General features: G+C 32.1%; 1 protein-coding gene across 2 annotated transcripts; it reads right to left on the reverse strand.

The window, feature by feature from the left end:
* Positions 1-2,297: 2,297 nt before the first annotated feature.
* Positions 2,298-12,159, reverse strand: LOC132739775 (hemicentin-2-like). Of its 2 annotated transcripts, none has more exons than XM_060727573.1 (8): positions 11,828-12,159; positions 11,004-11,282; positions 10,452-10,703; positions 6,618-6,869; positions 5,998-6,120; positions 3,758-3,812; positions 3,193-3,278; positions 2,298-2,907 (listed from the first exon to the last, which is right to left on the reverse strand). In XM_060727573.1, the coding sequence occupies exons 1-8, from the start codon at positions 12,078-12,080 to the stop codon at positions 2,834-2,836; spliced, it is 1,374 nt and encodes a 457-aa protein (XP_060583556.1). In that variant the 5' UTR covers positions 12,081-12,159; the 3' UTR covers positions 2,298-2,833. The 2 variants fall into 2 exon arrangements, with proteins under 2 accessions (XP_060583556.1, XP_060583555.1); XM_060727572.1 differs by having other exon boundaries at positions 3,758-3,818.
* Positions 12,160-15,532: the final 3,373 nt, after the last annotated feature.

The raw sequence follows: 15,532 nt of genomic DNA on the forward strand, positions 1-15,532 counted from the left end.
TCACATTCTTTGCCTTTAACAAGTAATATAAGTAAATATATGTTGTTAATAATTGTCGACACTATGTCACTCAGCGTACATTCTGCCCTGGGCGACATCAATCACTTTTCTTTTTTTTTAAAGATCACCGTTATAAAGTCGAACACGATAACGTTTACATTATTTGGTCAGGCCATTATGTGCAAGTTATTTAATTATTACATTTTGCATTTATATTGCAATATAGAAGAATAATAGTGTGCATCAATATATAATCCCGAGTAGCGTAGTGGCATGAGGGTTCTGGATATGAAGTGCTCGAGTTCTTAACATTGTTTTTCAAGTTCAAATCTGCAATTGTGTGCATTTTCAGTGTGGTTTTTTTTATTATAACTTTAATAATATATTTTTATAGTTTGTCACGTAACTTTTGATTTCATCTTTTATGAATCTGTAATCAAATTTATGTTTTGCTCATTTGAAATAAAAACGGTTAAGCGAATTTGAATGCATTTGCATTTGCTTTTTGACAGTCATTTGACACATTGACTAGTATTATTATTTTATTATCCCCCGCCGAAAAATTTCGGCGGAGGATATAGAAATAGTCTCCGTCCGTCCGACCTTCCGTCCGTCCTTCCGTCCGTCCGTCATTCTTGTTGGAAAATAAAAATACGACACTTTTCATACTTCCGTTTTGTTTTCATTTATGTGTATCCAAAAAAATGACAAACACTTTTTTTTAAACAACAAAACCTTCACAATTTGAAACAATATCACATGCGGAATAAATTAATCTAATAATATTGGTTGAATTTAATCAAATTAAAGAATTTGAATAGATTGGTATTATTAAATTATTATTATTATACATGAAATCATAAGTTTTGTATGATTCGCTCTTCCGCGTTAAATTGTGATATTATATACAAAAATAACTGAAAAGTCAAACATACGATGCGAATCTATTTATTTAACGGTAGCTCAAATGACTGTATCAGTTTGTCATTTTATGCATTTTTCTTGACCAAAGTGAAGTGTACTAAAGCGCCAATCTAATCATAATAATAATTAAAAAAAAAACAAGAGCACTGCAAAGGCGGTACTATATACGCAAGCCCGAATATAAATTTGTTTGAGTAACCAAAATTAATTTTTCAATTAGGGAAGAGATCAAATCAAGAACTTGTCTAAAAATATTTTATATGTTATTTTAATTATCCCTTTAATTCTAATTTTAATTTTTTACCTTAGATTCATGATTTATAAAAGTTTACACGCGTCTAATAAGTGCAAAATATAGAGGCATATTATTTATACACAAACAGATAAGACTTCTTTTCATATACCTTAGTCTACATAAAGAAAGTGACTCCCGGGTTAGGGCCAATTTTGATCTGATGGCCATGATTTATATCACTTTTGTAGAATTCTATAGATTGATGCTACGTGTCAAATATTTTAGCTCTATGCTTAAACGTTTCACACATTAAGTCTTAAATATGTTTTCCTACATAAGTCTATATAAATCAAGTGACCCCTAACATGTGTTCTTATTATAAGGAATATGTCTGCCATAAAATTTTAATTTCTTTCTATCGGTTCAAAAGATACAGAGTGGGCACGAAAGTTTGTAATTCATACAAAATAATACGCGTGACCTTGACCCGAGGAAGGTCAAGCCTGCGCTCTGCACATCGTCTCATTATGGTTAACATTTCTGCAAAGTAGTGTTTATTTCCTTCCACCGGTTCAAAAGATACAGAACAGGCATGGGAACTGTTAAAAGACGGACGTGCAGGTGCAGAGCAATATTCGCCGATTTCTTTCGGGCATATAAAAAGCTATTTGAGCATTTAAGCATGCTATTAAAAAATAATATCGAAGACGAAAACATTTTTGCATATAGCAATTTTAAGTTTATCTCATGAAATATCATTATAAAAGTTATCAACGGTTAAATTATACTGTTTCCATAATTATATTGTCGATTCTTGAAAGAGTTATAATGAAGAATGATTATGTTGCTTAATACACTGCTGAATATTGTACGTTAACGAAAGAAATGTTACGGAAGTAAATTATTACAGTACTAATTCAAGTTGGTTTTCACGCAATTCGTACTAAAGAACTTTACAAACATATTTTGGAATTATATGTTCTATTTTTATAGCAGATATATACACATGTACAGTTTAAGCAGATAGATACCTTTAAGGCATGGAATTGTCATTATATTCATGACTGAGCATTGGACACAGTAATTTAGTACATACTAACATACAATCATTGCAAGTATAACTGTTCAGCTTTTTCTAAAAAAAAAGAAAAAAGCAAAACACTCTTCATATTTTTACAACACTCAGACAAAAATACCGGATAAATAAGTCATCTTATGATTCACTAACAACACATTTACAAAGCAAATACTATTTTGTTCAGTTTCATTCAAAACAGTTGCTTGTAGACTAATTTTCAATCGATTTTAAATATTTCATTGAACAGCTGCGCCGTTTATCTGTTTTTCTTTCTTGTTACCTTTTTGCGTTCCCTAAATCAAGTAAGAACCTTTTATTTCTTTTTGCATTTGCAATTTTTCAATGATAATTCACAGTACACCTTGTTGTCTTAGAAAATTCCAGAAAATTATTGAGTACAAAATATCCTTCTAAAAGAGCCTGATATACTTGTAAATTTGAATGTCTTTGCACAAATAAACTTTTAAACGATGTCTAATTCTTGTATAAGCGCTTTTGAACTTTTGAAAATTAGTCTTTGAGAAAATGTCTGTTTTTACCGCATGTAAATACTATTTAGTTATGCATGTGTTCATATGACAAACGAGTGGAATATTTTAATTTTCGGCTGCAGCTTTGTTTCTTTCCGGAATGCTCATGTTTTCATATGTACTTGCTGTAGCATCATCTCCTGAAAAAATATAATGTACAAATATGATACTGTAGCAATCGCATCAAAAAACAAACAAATCGTTTATAAATAAAAAATAAAAAGATGTATATTTAAAATATACAATTTTCAAATAACTGAGGATGGAAACTTCGATTTATTGCATTAGAACGATCATAATGTTTCTAGAAAAAACTTCTAAGATTTATTTTAAGGAAGTTGTTACAGCTAAATGTTTGTAGATATTCTGTGTCGTTTTTTTGAGACAAATGTAGAATAAACATTACTATAAATGAGTACATATACCTATGATAGACAAATTAACTTCGCCGTAAACATTGTTTCTTGTTCCATGTTTCAAGTCCTCATACATTCTATTTTCAGATCCATGCCTGAAAATTAAATTTCTCAAAGAACTGTTTCATTTATCGACATGAATGTTTATGTTAGCCATTTCAATATATAGTTTTTGTTGGAAGTAGGTTTAACAATCTACTTATTATAAAAAAAAAACGTGCGTCGCAACTCCTACATAAACATTTTAAAACGCTAATATTTCTTGCTTCAATTTATCAGAATAAAATATTCCCTAACAATTATACTAGTCTTATTCCAAGCGTTGTTTAGTAAACAATTTGCACATGCTTTAATTGCTTTCAACAAAGATTTTTACAGAAATATTTCCATTTATGAAATTTGGTATAGATGTTTATATATTACAAACATTTAGATCTATTCATTTAACAGCAAAACATTTCTGTGCCCTATGTGACATATTCTTTCATGGAAGTGGTCTTATGTCATACTACCAATTCAGATACTTCTTTGATATTTACAAACAAATGTAATACATATTTACAAAATATCTTACACGCTCGATTGAGAAAAGGTGACTGTTGTGTCTGTTTTATTCTTGGAAACGAACTCTGAAACTAATAAACATTGTTACAGTAAAGAAAACTGCTAATTTATTTTCATATAAAAGTTATACCAGATTATTTAAGTTTAAGCAGAGGTGTTAAAATTTGAAATATTTCAAGGCCATATATAATTAAAGAAACAAGTAGAAATCACAAATAATTTGAAGGTGTAATAGCTAATTACGTTGATATTACATTTTGTATTCCGTATCAGGCATTACAACCACGAAGGAATAGTGTATGGAAAGTGCACAACACATGATCCCATATTATGTTTTCATACATGTATAGCAGATAATAAAATGTGCTAGAACAAATTATCATTATCCATCATAAAAATGTTCATACTAAACCACTTAAAACTTTATCAGCATTGCTTTTTTCTTTCAAGGAATAGTTTAGAATATCCTAATGATACATTTTTATCGTATCAGTATTTTAAAATACCTATATGTAGTAATATCAGCTCATTAGCTAGTTTATTGATATATGCGTTTTGCTCATGCATGCTCACATGTCTAGCAAGTCTTGATGTTAGGGACTTTAGGAGAATAAATTTATTTCTTGTAGAGTATATACGTGCTTGTGTTATACCACTATTTTGTGAAGTCTACTTGATTATTATAACTCCCAACAACAAAATATTGTGACAGAAGAAATTTAAAATGGATTTAAAAAGATAACATCTGATTGTTATCTGAACATTATAAGTAAACATAAGAAATGAACATTGTCTTACTGTCTGTAATATCAGTTGATATTACTACATCTCCCTTCTTTTAAAAAGAAAAGAAAATTTTGCATCATCATATAAATATTAGTAAATAATGTATGAGTTATTTTGATTTTGCTCCAGAACATTAAGGAAATTGTGTCTATTGTAGACCAATTCATTTAAATTGGTTTGTCAATGTGAAATTTATAAATGAAATCTTACATAAAGTAACACTTGCCATTGGTCATTACTGCTTTTAAAACAAAAAAGAATGAAGTAAGGATATTTTAAAAAGAATATAGTCCCAATTTTTAAGATCAATCTAACATATGATATTTAACAGTATAACCGATATCGTAAAAATGATTTGCTTTTAAGCTTCTTTATACGAGGGGTGATCCAAAAATTCGTGGACACGCTGCATAAAACAAAAAGAAATAAAGCAAATCATATGAAATTCTAGTATCTTATTAAGTAAGCATATGTCGACAAATTCTCAAAATATTGTAAAGATTGTACAAGAATTAACGATTTTGCACCAGTTTATATACATAGACATGACAAAACGCGGCGCAACTCACGACGTCACAAACGACGTTATGCTATCATAGGAAGTAATCTATGTTACCGTTTTGCCTAATAACTTTTCAAAGTATTCCCCTTTAACCCGCACACATTTTTCATAGCGGCGGACCGAGTCTCTAAATGTACTCACATACCATTCTTGGCTGAATGATGACAGTATGCATTGGGTGGCTCCTCTCAACTCGTCCAGATTGTCAAAACGTTTCCCTCTCAACTCTTTCTTTAACCTGGGAAACAAGGCGAGGTCACACGGGGAAAGATCAGGCGAATATGGTGAATGACTGAGTACTTCTGCTCAAGAACTAGAGAACGACACACTGAGGGTTTATTGCCACACTTTCGATCATTTTTTTATCTCGCCAGGCGTCTTTCCAAGATTTACACAGAACTGTATAACTGTCTGAAGTTTTGCTGGATCCGTGACGTCCATTTTTGATAAAGCTGTTTTTAGCACCTGTCCTAAAGCACGGGCGTAAATTAACCGCAACTTCAAAATGTCTTCTAATACTGACAGAATGCCGCCATACACATCAAAACAACGTTTTCGCAATTTTCTTTGTTTGCACAGGTTTTACATGTGTTTAAATGAGATAAAAACGTTAACATCACAGAGAAAAAGTAAACTGCGCCGCGATTTTGATACTTAATGTTTTTATGTTGTCATATATAGATAAAAAATGCAATTTGTGTTTTAAAATTTGGTCAATTTATTAAAAAAGCATTGATTAATAATATCCAAAGAGTTCACCTCGGTAGGACGTCACGTTATGGAGATACACACATTGTCTACGAATTTTTGGATCACCCCTCGTATTTGTCCATGTACATATACATGTAATTTGTAACAGTCATATATATATATTATAGATTTACATTAAAAAAAATACTTACGTTGCTTACAACCAAACGGAACTTTCCTTTTGTAAATGAAAAATGTACACAACCCAAGCGCAATGATAGTAAGTGATTGAACTGTCGCTAAACATATAATCGCTATGGTAAAATTTGAGTTGTCTGTATAAAATAAATTAAAAATATATTGAAATATCGTAATTCACACGTTCATTCTATAACAATAAAGCTACACCAACAGTACACAAGTATCTGTGGTAATATTGTTACTTTCCTTGTGCATAGACTAGCGAATATCAGCAAATTGTCTGACCCTAAATAAATATAGAAAAACACATGAACTCATATCACTCTTTTAACGAAGAAATTTAGAAATAATCACAGCTACGTCTCAATTTAATTAAAATCAGCTCCTTGGTTACGCTACGCTACATTGAAGGAATACGTAGATCTGAACTTAAGTCAGATTGAGCGTCGTCTTATACTGTGGTCTATTTATTGATTCATGTGCTAATATCATTACGTATACATGAAGCTCTAAAATATGCATCATTGTTATGCATCAATCAGGAACACGTTTATTTAAATTCATTATTAATTTTCTTTAAAAATCTAGCAAATAATTGTTTATTAAATATGAGGTAGGATTTAGTTATTACCAGAAACGTAAACGCTGACAGTTTGTTCAACACTCCGACCATCCAATCTTCTTGCTGTGCACGTGTATTCCCCTGTATCTTCTGTCGTAACGTCTCCTAGACTAAGAATGTTGTCTTTGCTATGTTCTCCCCAGGATATGATGCATGGTGGATTACATTCAGATGTACATGTTATATCAGGCATAGCGTCTCCACTACCCAAATTATAGTGTGTCTTTCTTGGTGACAACGCGAGGGATTGAAGTGGTCGATCTTTGGATATGAAAATATTAACGTTATAAAATGGCACAATTTCCCGCATCTATTAATTATTGCATTTTAAATTGGTATTATCGATTTATTGAAATATTAAATATAAACGTCTATATAAAGTGAATTGGTCTATTATAGAAAGTCTGTTATACAATTAATAATTACGTTGATAATACTTAATATCAAACATTATTACAAACCACAAAAGATACATATTATATAGATGTAGTTGCCAAGCATGCGATAGATGAACCAATATTACATATTTTTATACCAGATAATAAAGTGTTCAAAGTGTTCTTAAAGACGTTTTCGGTAGTTTTCTGTGCGCATCGTTATGCGTTTCCAAGAAAGATAATCACGGATAATTACTCTTCAAATGAAGGTCGAGTTGAATAGTATTCGGATAAGAGTTTAAATTTCGGCTATAAGCAAATAATGAGTAAATAATACAGAATAGATATTTCTAAATGTTCAAAAGGAGATTGGTTCAAAAGAATAAGAATGTCGTTTAGACAACCTCACATAAAGGATTTCTCCAAGCATTAGTACGAGAGCATTGATGATAATTCTGCATGCGTTACCCCACCCACTTGTGGTATAGTGACAAAAGTGCGTCGCGACTTGATTACTGGCAGACAACTGGGCAAAGAAGTTTAAAATGATATATTTTAAAAGTGTTGAATAAAAAAACAAAATTAATATCCAAGAAATGTTCAGAATTTCATTATTTTCCTTGTAAATTTCTGAATACTTGCTTACTGTTCGGGTATGTTAGTCGAGTGATAAAAAAATAATATATGGCCCTCCCCCCTAGATATGTTTTAAAAAAATATTCAGTACCATTTACTTAATATAACATCAAAAGAGAAAGAAATTCTTATTACAACATGTTTTATATTTGACAATACATTTAGTATAACACTGATATTTCTTAAGAAAGCGTGGTAATTTTTACAGTTGGCATATGCGGTAACCATGGAAACTGCCCGTTTACAAAAAACTAACACGTCAACATATATATTTTATTTCTATTTTTGAATCCACGATCAAATGTTACTTGATATATTAATAATGTAGAAAATTCTATAAAAGAAATTTCTTGATAGCTTTAATTTTTTACAGAATTCATGTTTATTTTTCTCATCTTTTTGTTTAGTTAAAAAGCATTAAAACTCATTTTTTAAAGAAATATGTTCAAATTATCGTTTGCTTTTATACAGAACCCTAAGATAAAGCAAGCTTTGTATAAAATTATGTTTATTGTGAGTGTAATAAGCTATTTTATACATTATTATAACACAGTTTGGCTATTTTGACAATTTTGAGATATACGGTTACCATGGAAACTGCCATTTTAAAAAAAATCCAACACGCCAACATATATTTTTCTTTTTCTTTTTGAATTTGTCATTAAATTTCACACAACATACAAAAAAATTAGAAAATCCTATGAAACACTTTTTTCAATATCTCTAATTATTCTGAGAATTCATGTCCATTTTTCTCATTTTTTGTTCGGTTGAGGAACATGGAAAACTCATTTTTTAAAGAAATATGTGCAGATTATCATTTGTTTCATACAGAATCATTAGATAAGGCTATCTTTGCATAAAACAATGCACGTTGTGTGTTTTAAGCTATCTTATACATTTTCTATTCGTTATAACACAGTTAGGCTATTTTGACAGTTTTTAGATATACGGTTACCATGGAAACTGCCATTTTACAAGAAATCCAACGCGTCGACATATATTTTTCTTTTTATTTTTAAATTCGTCATTAAATTTTACTCATCATACAAAAAATTTAGAAAATTCTATGAAAGGATTATTTTTTCATAAAACTGTAGAAAATGTCTTTAAATTATGGTAGTGAAGTGTGTGGCTTCTCAAAAGGTTGTGCAATTGAAAGAGTTCATATGCAATTTTGCAAGCAACTTCTTGGTGTTAAAAGATCTACACAAAATGATTTTGTTGATGGTGAACTTGGGCGTATAAATTTTCAAACTGAGATATTTAAAGATTGTTAAATATTGGGTTAAGTTATTACAGACAAAAGATAATAAGTTTAACAAAAAAATCTATATCACTTTATTAAATGACTGTGAAAGGTATCCTAACAAGAAAAGTTGGTGTTCATTATCGAGGGATCTTTTATGTTCACTTGGTTTTTATGATGTGTGGCTTTTTCAAGATGTAGGTGATAAGGTAATTTTTTCTCTATTTTGAGCAAAGATTGTCTGATAACTTCATAGAAAACTGGAATAGTAGACTTAGCAACTCAACTAGAGCGATATTTTATAGATACATAGCTAGCTTTTAGGTTTAAGCCCTACCTTAATTTATGCAACATACAAAAATTTCGATTTGGCTTATCAAGATTGCGTATGTCATCTCATAGACAAAGTATTGAAAGCGGCAGATGGGCAAAGCCTACTGCAATTCCTTTAGAGCAGAGAAAATGTAGTATATGTCCAAAACGGAATAAGGAATATGGAAGTAACTTTATGTACATTAATTTGTTTGGTCTTTGCGAAGCATATGAATATACTTATAAGGTCATGAAGCTCTGGTCACTGGTGTTACTAATTTGTGCACTCAACAGCACACTTTGTAAGATGACGTAATGCGAATGGATAGAGTATGTCATAATCACTATTATAAAGTTAGATTACATGTTGATCATGTTTATAACTATATTTTTAGCTATAAGACTTAGAAGGCTACAAGATTATTACAAGATGTTATCATGTAGTAATTTTCAACATGTACGCTGTACAAAATGTTGTCCTCATGGGCTTTTGGCCTTCAGGATATTTCTGAAATAAAACTTTGAAACTTTGAAGCATATAATATTATTGTGTTATGTATCCTTAGGCATTCGCCAGTCTGTTCGTGTCATATTGCACTGAATTAGCAGATTAGTTGTGACTTGACAATTTATATGAGGTAATGCAGATTTCGTGAATGACGCACAGAAGAATCGCTGGTATCAAAAAGTACCTGAATCATATCTTATCTGCTTCCTTAAAGTATAGAATTGTTTACTACATAATAGTTCGGCCGATTCACTTACCATGTAACATATTCCGGCAGATTCGGTGTTACTTTTGCACAAATCGTGCGTTACATGCCTGTTTAACTGGATTAACACGGTGCTATTTAATGGCTGACATTACTATGATAACAGTATTCTTATTGTACATCACAAATCTTATGTCAGGATATTATAGTTATTGGTCTAGCTCATGTCTTTTTATTTCTTGTAATAAAGCTTTAATCATTTTTAATGAAAGAGCATCGAAACATTAGGAGGGTGTTTTGATGTTATCATCAGCAAAAATAAAAAAAATATTTCCTCTTTAACTAGAATAAATGAACCAATGTACAAGCATTTGAATATGATTTTTCTATTACTCAGCAGCGTGTACATGTAACATGATTGCTACATTTTTCATAAAAATTACGTGTTTAATAAAAACGTAATAGACACGCTCCGGTTCAGTTTGAATTCATCGCGTATTCATTTATAAATCTATAGCGGGAATAAGTAACAAAACTCACCATTATCAAGACTTACCAGCAATAGAAATACTGACAGTCTGCTGTATGGTCTGGCCACCAATTCTACTAGCAGTACATGTGTACTCTCCAGAATCTTCCTTCGTAACAGTTCCAAGACTGAGTGTCTCTCTCTCGCTGTGTTCTCCCCAGGAAATGTTACATGATGGATTACATTCAGATGTACATGTTATATCAGGCATGATATCTCCACTGACCATATAGTAGTGTGTCTTTCTTGGTACCAGCGTCAGAGGATGGCTTGGTCCGTCTGTGTAAATATAAAATACACAAAACAAGTTCAGTCTCAGACTTATTCTATCGGTATTAAATAGCGAAACTCGTAATTGAAAACGTACTAATAAAACATTTTTTCAATACTCAGGAAACAGGCTTTCACTTGGCATGTTTATATATTTCGACCTGAATCATGCACAAATTTACAACACTGTAGGAGTAAATTCTGTTTAGTATAACGTGTTGTTGTTTCAAATGGACTACTTAGAACATGTTGTTATAACACAAGATTTTCTTTCTTATATTTAATGTTATGAAACATTCTTGTTCTTACATCTAACAGTTACTGTGGCATTTACATCGGTGATTCTCCCGTCATCCTGTATAGCGCGGTAAGTTACATTCCTTCCATTGAGGCCTCTTCTAATCCTTGGTATCCAAATAAGACCATCTTGTTGTATAAACCTGGCAGATTGATTGACAGATTTACCATCTAATAACCAGACCAAAGTTGCGTTCGTTAACGGCCGCTTTATCAGTGAAGATTGCGGATGTGCAAACACATAGACCGAGTCATTCTCTTCTCTATTTAAGCTTGGTTTAGCTTTTATTTCTTAAAAGATATTAACATAGACTTACATAATTAAAGTCAAATTACTTAATTATGTTATATAAAATTGTTTTTATATTACTTTGAAACAAACATATTCTTGTATTTTCTTTTTAATATTCATACCTGTTTACAAAAATTAAGAATTCTGTTTTTATTTCTATAAGCAAGTCAAGTTTAATTGACGTGAAACTAGATTTATGCTCCAGATATGAACTACTTAGTGTCTTTAAAAGCATCAAATGAAAGAAATATGTTATGCTAGGAAATGACAACTATGTCCTGTCCTTCTATGTGATTTTAATTGAAATATACGTACTCTTCGTCAAATTCTAATGGAAACTCTGTTTAAAGTCTATTAGGATAGACGTTTTTGTTTTAAATGTTAGAAAAGATCGGCCGAACCAACAACTCTTAAATTGGTTGTTTCACCTATTATATGTTTTATGCTCATTGTTTAAAACCTCTTTCAGATGTACAACATAAATGCAATGACAGAAAAATTAATTGAAAATTTTGAATTTATTTTACATGATAAAAATACTAACGCATTACATAAAGGATAACACAAACGTAAGCACGGCTATACATATAATACGTCCCATTGTCTTCCATACTGACGTTGTCCAAATCTATTCTCAAATAGGGTTGGTTATCAGAGTGAAATGAAATGCTTATATTTGTTTTGTTTTCCCAAGCATCATTAAAAAAGAAACTGTCTGAAAGGCTTAACGTAATATTAGCATTGGCTATACGTAGATAAACAAGATATCCTATAGTAGACCCTGATGTCTTTGCCATACGGAATATGCCGTCTGTTATGTTATACACAAAGCGTGCCTTGGTTCCTTCTGGTGTAAATATTGTTTGATTGACATTACATCCTGCAAAATTTTGACAGAAATAAATAAAAACATAAATTGTTTGTTGCTGAAAAAAATTTAAGATTGATAAGCAAAGATATGTGGATCATACTGAGCATTTGATTAACCATAAGGGCATGTATCTATTACATTTATGCATGTACATAGTTTTTGGGCAATCTTTGGGGATTCCGGTCGTCTCTCTTTTAATATTTCTAAACAATCTCTGATAGCATATGTACATTAAATCTGCTTTTTTAGCAAATAACCTAGTTATAACATTCGAACTTAAAATCATAAAACTACTATTTCTTATACCGGTCTTTATTTGTGTAATACTTTTACTAGGTACATCTCTTTAAACAGAGTATTTTCATGTGTTGAAATCCCCTTCTGCGCAGCTGGAAAAGGGGATAATATGAATGACATCTGTCTATCGGTCAACCTTAACAATAAAACACGAATGGTGGTAACTCACTATAAAATATCAGTTACAGAATATCTAACGCCGGAGGATGTTGAAGACCAACGTACGTACTATAAAATCTGTTAATGACTCAGATTTATGGAAAATCACTAAAACCATCAGCGATATAAGTTGAACATCTTTGACTTGTAAACCTTAATACCTCAATCACAATATCCAATGCAAACCTCCATCATACATTTTTGTGTCGCCTCTACGGAGTAGTGGCGACATATAGGGATCACTTCTCCGTCGTCTGTCTGTCTGTCCGTCCGTCCGTCACAAAACTTTTCCGGACTACTCCTCATAAACTACAGGTGCAATTTCATCCAAACTTTACAGGAATGATCAGTACCAAGTCTAGTTGTGCATATTGTCAGCATTTTCCGGTTCAATGATTTTTGTCAGAGTTATGGCCCTTTAATAATTTTTAATTTTAAAGTTTGTCCGGACTACTTCTCTTATACCACTAATGCAATTTCAATGAAACTTTACAGGATTGATCTGTAGCTCAAGTCCTTGCGCATATTGCAGGGGTTTTCCGGTTGAATGATTTTTGGCCAAGTTATGGCCCTTTGATAAAAAGGTGTTTTTTTCTGTGTGTTGCCAGATAAACAAAAGCTTGTCCGGACTACTCCTCATAAACTACTGGTGCAATTTCATCCAAACTTTACAGGAATGATCAGTATAAAGTCTAGTTGTGCATATTGTCAGCATTTTCCGGTTCAATGATTTTTGTCAGAGTTATGGCCCTTCAATAATTTTTATTTTTAAAGTTTGTCCCGACTACTTCTCTTATACCACTAATGCAATTTCAATGAAACTTTACAGGATTGATCTGTAGCTCAAGTCCTTGAGCATATTGCACGGGTTTTCTGGTTGAATGATTTTTGGTCGAGTTATGGCCCTTTGATAAAAAGGTGTTTTTTTCTGTGTGTTGCCAGATACGCAAAAGCTTGTCCGGACTACTCCTCATAAACTACTGGTGCAATTTTATCCAAACTTTACATGTTGCTTCGTCGGGCCCTTGTAGGTGATTTTCTTGTTGCTCTGTCTTCCTTTAGGACATTGAGTACTTTTGTTATGGTCATTGGGTTTACTTTTATATGTTTCTACGTGATCATTTTAGTGTTTTACTTATTTAACTTTTTGTAACCATGACAACTGTTAGAATTTCACTTGGCGGGGATTCATTTTATTTACACTGTCTCGTTTATAGGAACATGGTGGGGCTAAGAGCGAGGTTTGGTGCACCATTAACCGGTTTAAACTCCCCAGCAGTCATTATTACTTGTTTTACTTTATTGCTTGTGTCCCTTGTTGTTTTCTCGTCTACGGTAAGTATCTTCCCCATTGCCTCTAGTTTTTATTTCTTTGATTACCCCCCCCTTCCCCCGGTCTCCTGTCCCCTTCCCCTTTGTGGGCCTATTATTATTTTCTTTGAATTCCTAATCAGTTACAAATTATTTATTATTTAATGATTAACCTGTCCGTGCTCTGTCTTTGCCCTATCCTGTTTTTGTTTGGGGTCCGCCTGGGCTCCTTGCCATGGTTCTTGTTGCTGGGTCATGTGGGGGTTGCGTTCATTGAACGCCGCCTTTCCTTGTTGATCTTGTTTGTCATGTTTTACAGGAATGATCAGTACCAAGTCTAGTTGTGCACTGTCCGTCTGTCTGTCCGTCTGTCACAAAATTTGTCCCAACATGAAATTGGCCATCATGAGGTGACACATGTGGTTACTGATCGCTCTTGTACTTGAATAGCGCCTCTATTCAAAGAAATCAAAGGTAGAAGATGGGTTTTAATAAAGGAAAATGGGGAAGGGGTGAATAAGGAAACTTAAACAGGTTTTATAAACAGCGATGAAGGCTGAAACGTTATGTTAGGGTCATATGGCATACATGAACAATATAAGATATCTCTGGTTGCACCTTATGTGCACGCTAGTTTGAAGTGGACTTAGTAAGAATGGAACGATATACAGAGCAAAGCAACCAGGCTATAACCATTCTTAGACGATATGCAGAGCGTAACAACCGGTCGACACCCAACGGTTAAGGACACATTTAAAGGTCAAATATGAAAAGTCGTCTACATTTCTTTTATGCTCCATAACTTTTCACTATTGGAAAGAACATGTATTTTCACAATTTTACACAAATGATAATGAGACGTTGTATGACCAATCTGTAATATGTTTGCATCCAATCAATAATTATTAAACTGCTGACTTTTAAACTTTTAAAAATAACTTCGTATAGATAATCACTATTGTAAGGCAATGTTCAGAATGCAACAGTCAGCTCGATATCTTCGAGGTCAAGGTTACATTTCAAGGTCAATTATAAATTCATTTCATTTCGCGTGCGATCAAAAAACTTTAAAACAACTCAAACGTCAATGAAAATAAAATAATAATAATAATCAATTGAGCCTATGTACTGTCACAACAACGTGGTGGTTAGTCCGTACATATATGCCACATTTAAATCAATGTTGCTACTTCCAAAGCCAAAGGTCATGCTTAAAGTTGGTCAAAGTGTGAAAAATCACGTACATTTAAGGTACCTCTTAACGTATTCTAATTATTAGTTGTTGGTCAATCAAATTTTAACACTTATTCAAAATACATGTATATAGTCAATTCAGCTAATATTGACAGTGAAATAATGAGCATGGTGTCACTTTAATGTTAAATGTAACCCTACTTTGACGTTCACCTGTTCACTAACTATATACCCTTGGATGGCTATCATAACTATGCATAAAGTTTCTTTAAAGGATTTTGACCTAACATAGAGCTTTTAACAGTATTTCGCATAATCAGGATGTATGGACTAGTTCTATCTTGGTTGCAAAGGCTTATCATTTTCAATTCAAGCAGGTTGAGATGAAAAAAATAAAGATAAAAAAAAGAAAGTGGA

The sequence above is a fragment of the Ruditapes philippinarum genome, unplaced genomic scaffold (assembly GCF_026571515.1).
Source record: "Ruditapes philippinarum isolate M1 unplaced genomic scaffold, ASM2657151v2 ctg2720_1_1_1_1, whole genome shotgun sequence".
NCBI classification, from domain to species: Eukaryota; Metazoa; Mollusca; class Bivalvia; order Venerida; family Veneridae; genus Ruditapes; species Ruditapes philippinarum.

Excerpts from the sequence above, each read along its gene's own strand:
- LOC132739775 (XM_060727572.1), bottom strand. The coding sequence starts at position 12,080 with ATGGCAAAGACATCAGGGTCTACTATAGGATATCTTGTTTATCTACGT. Across the intron at positions 10,704-11,003 it reads TGCCACAGTAACTGTTAGAT|ACGGACCAAGCCATCCTCTG; the intron begins GTAAGAACAAGA and ends ATATTTACACAG. Across the intron at positions 6,870-10,451 it reads TGTCAGTATTTCTATTGCTG|ATCGACCACTTCAATCCCTC; the intron begins GTAAGTCTTGAT and ends TCATATCCAAAG.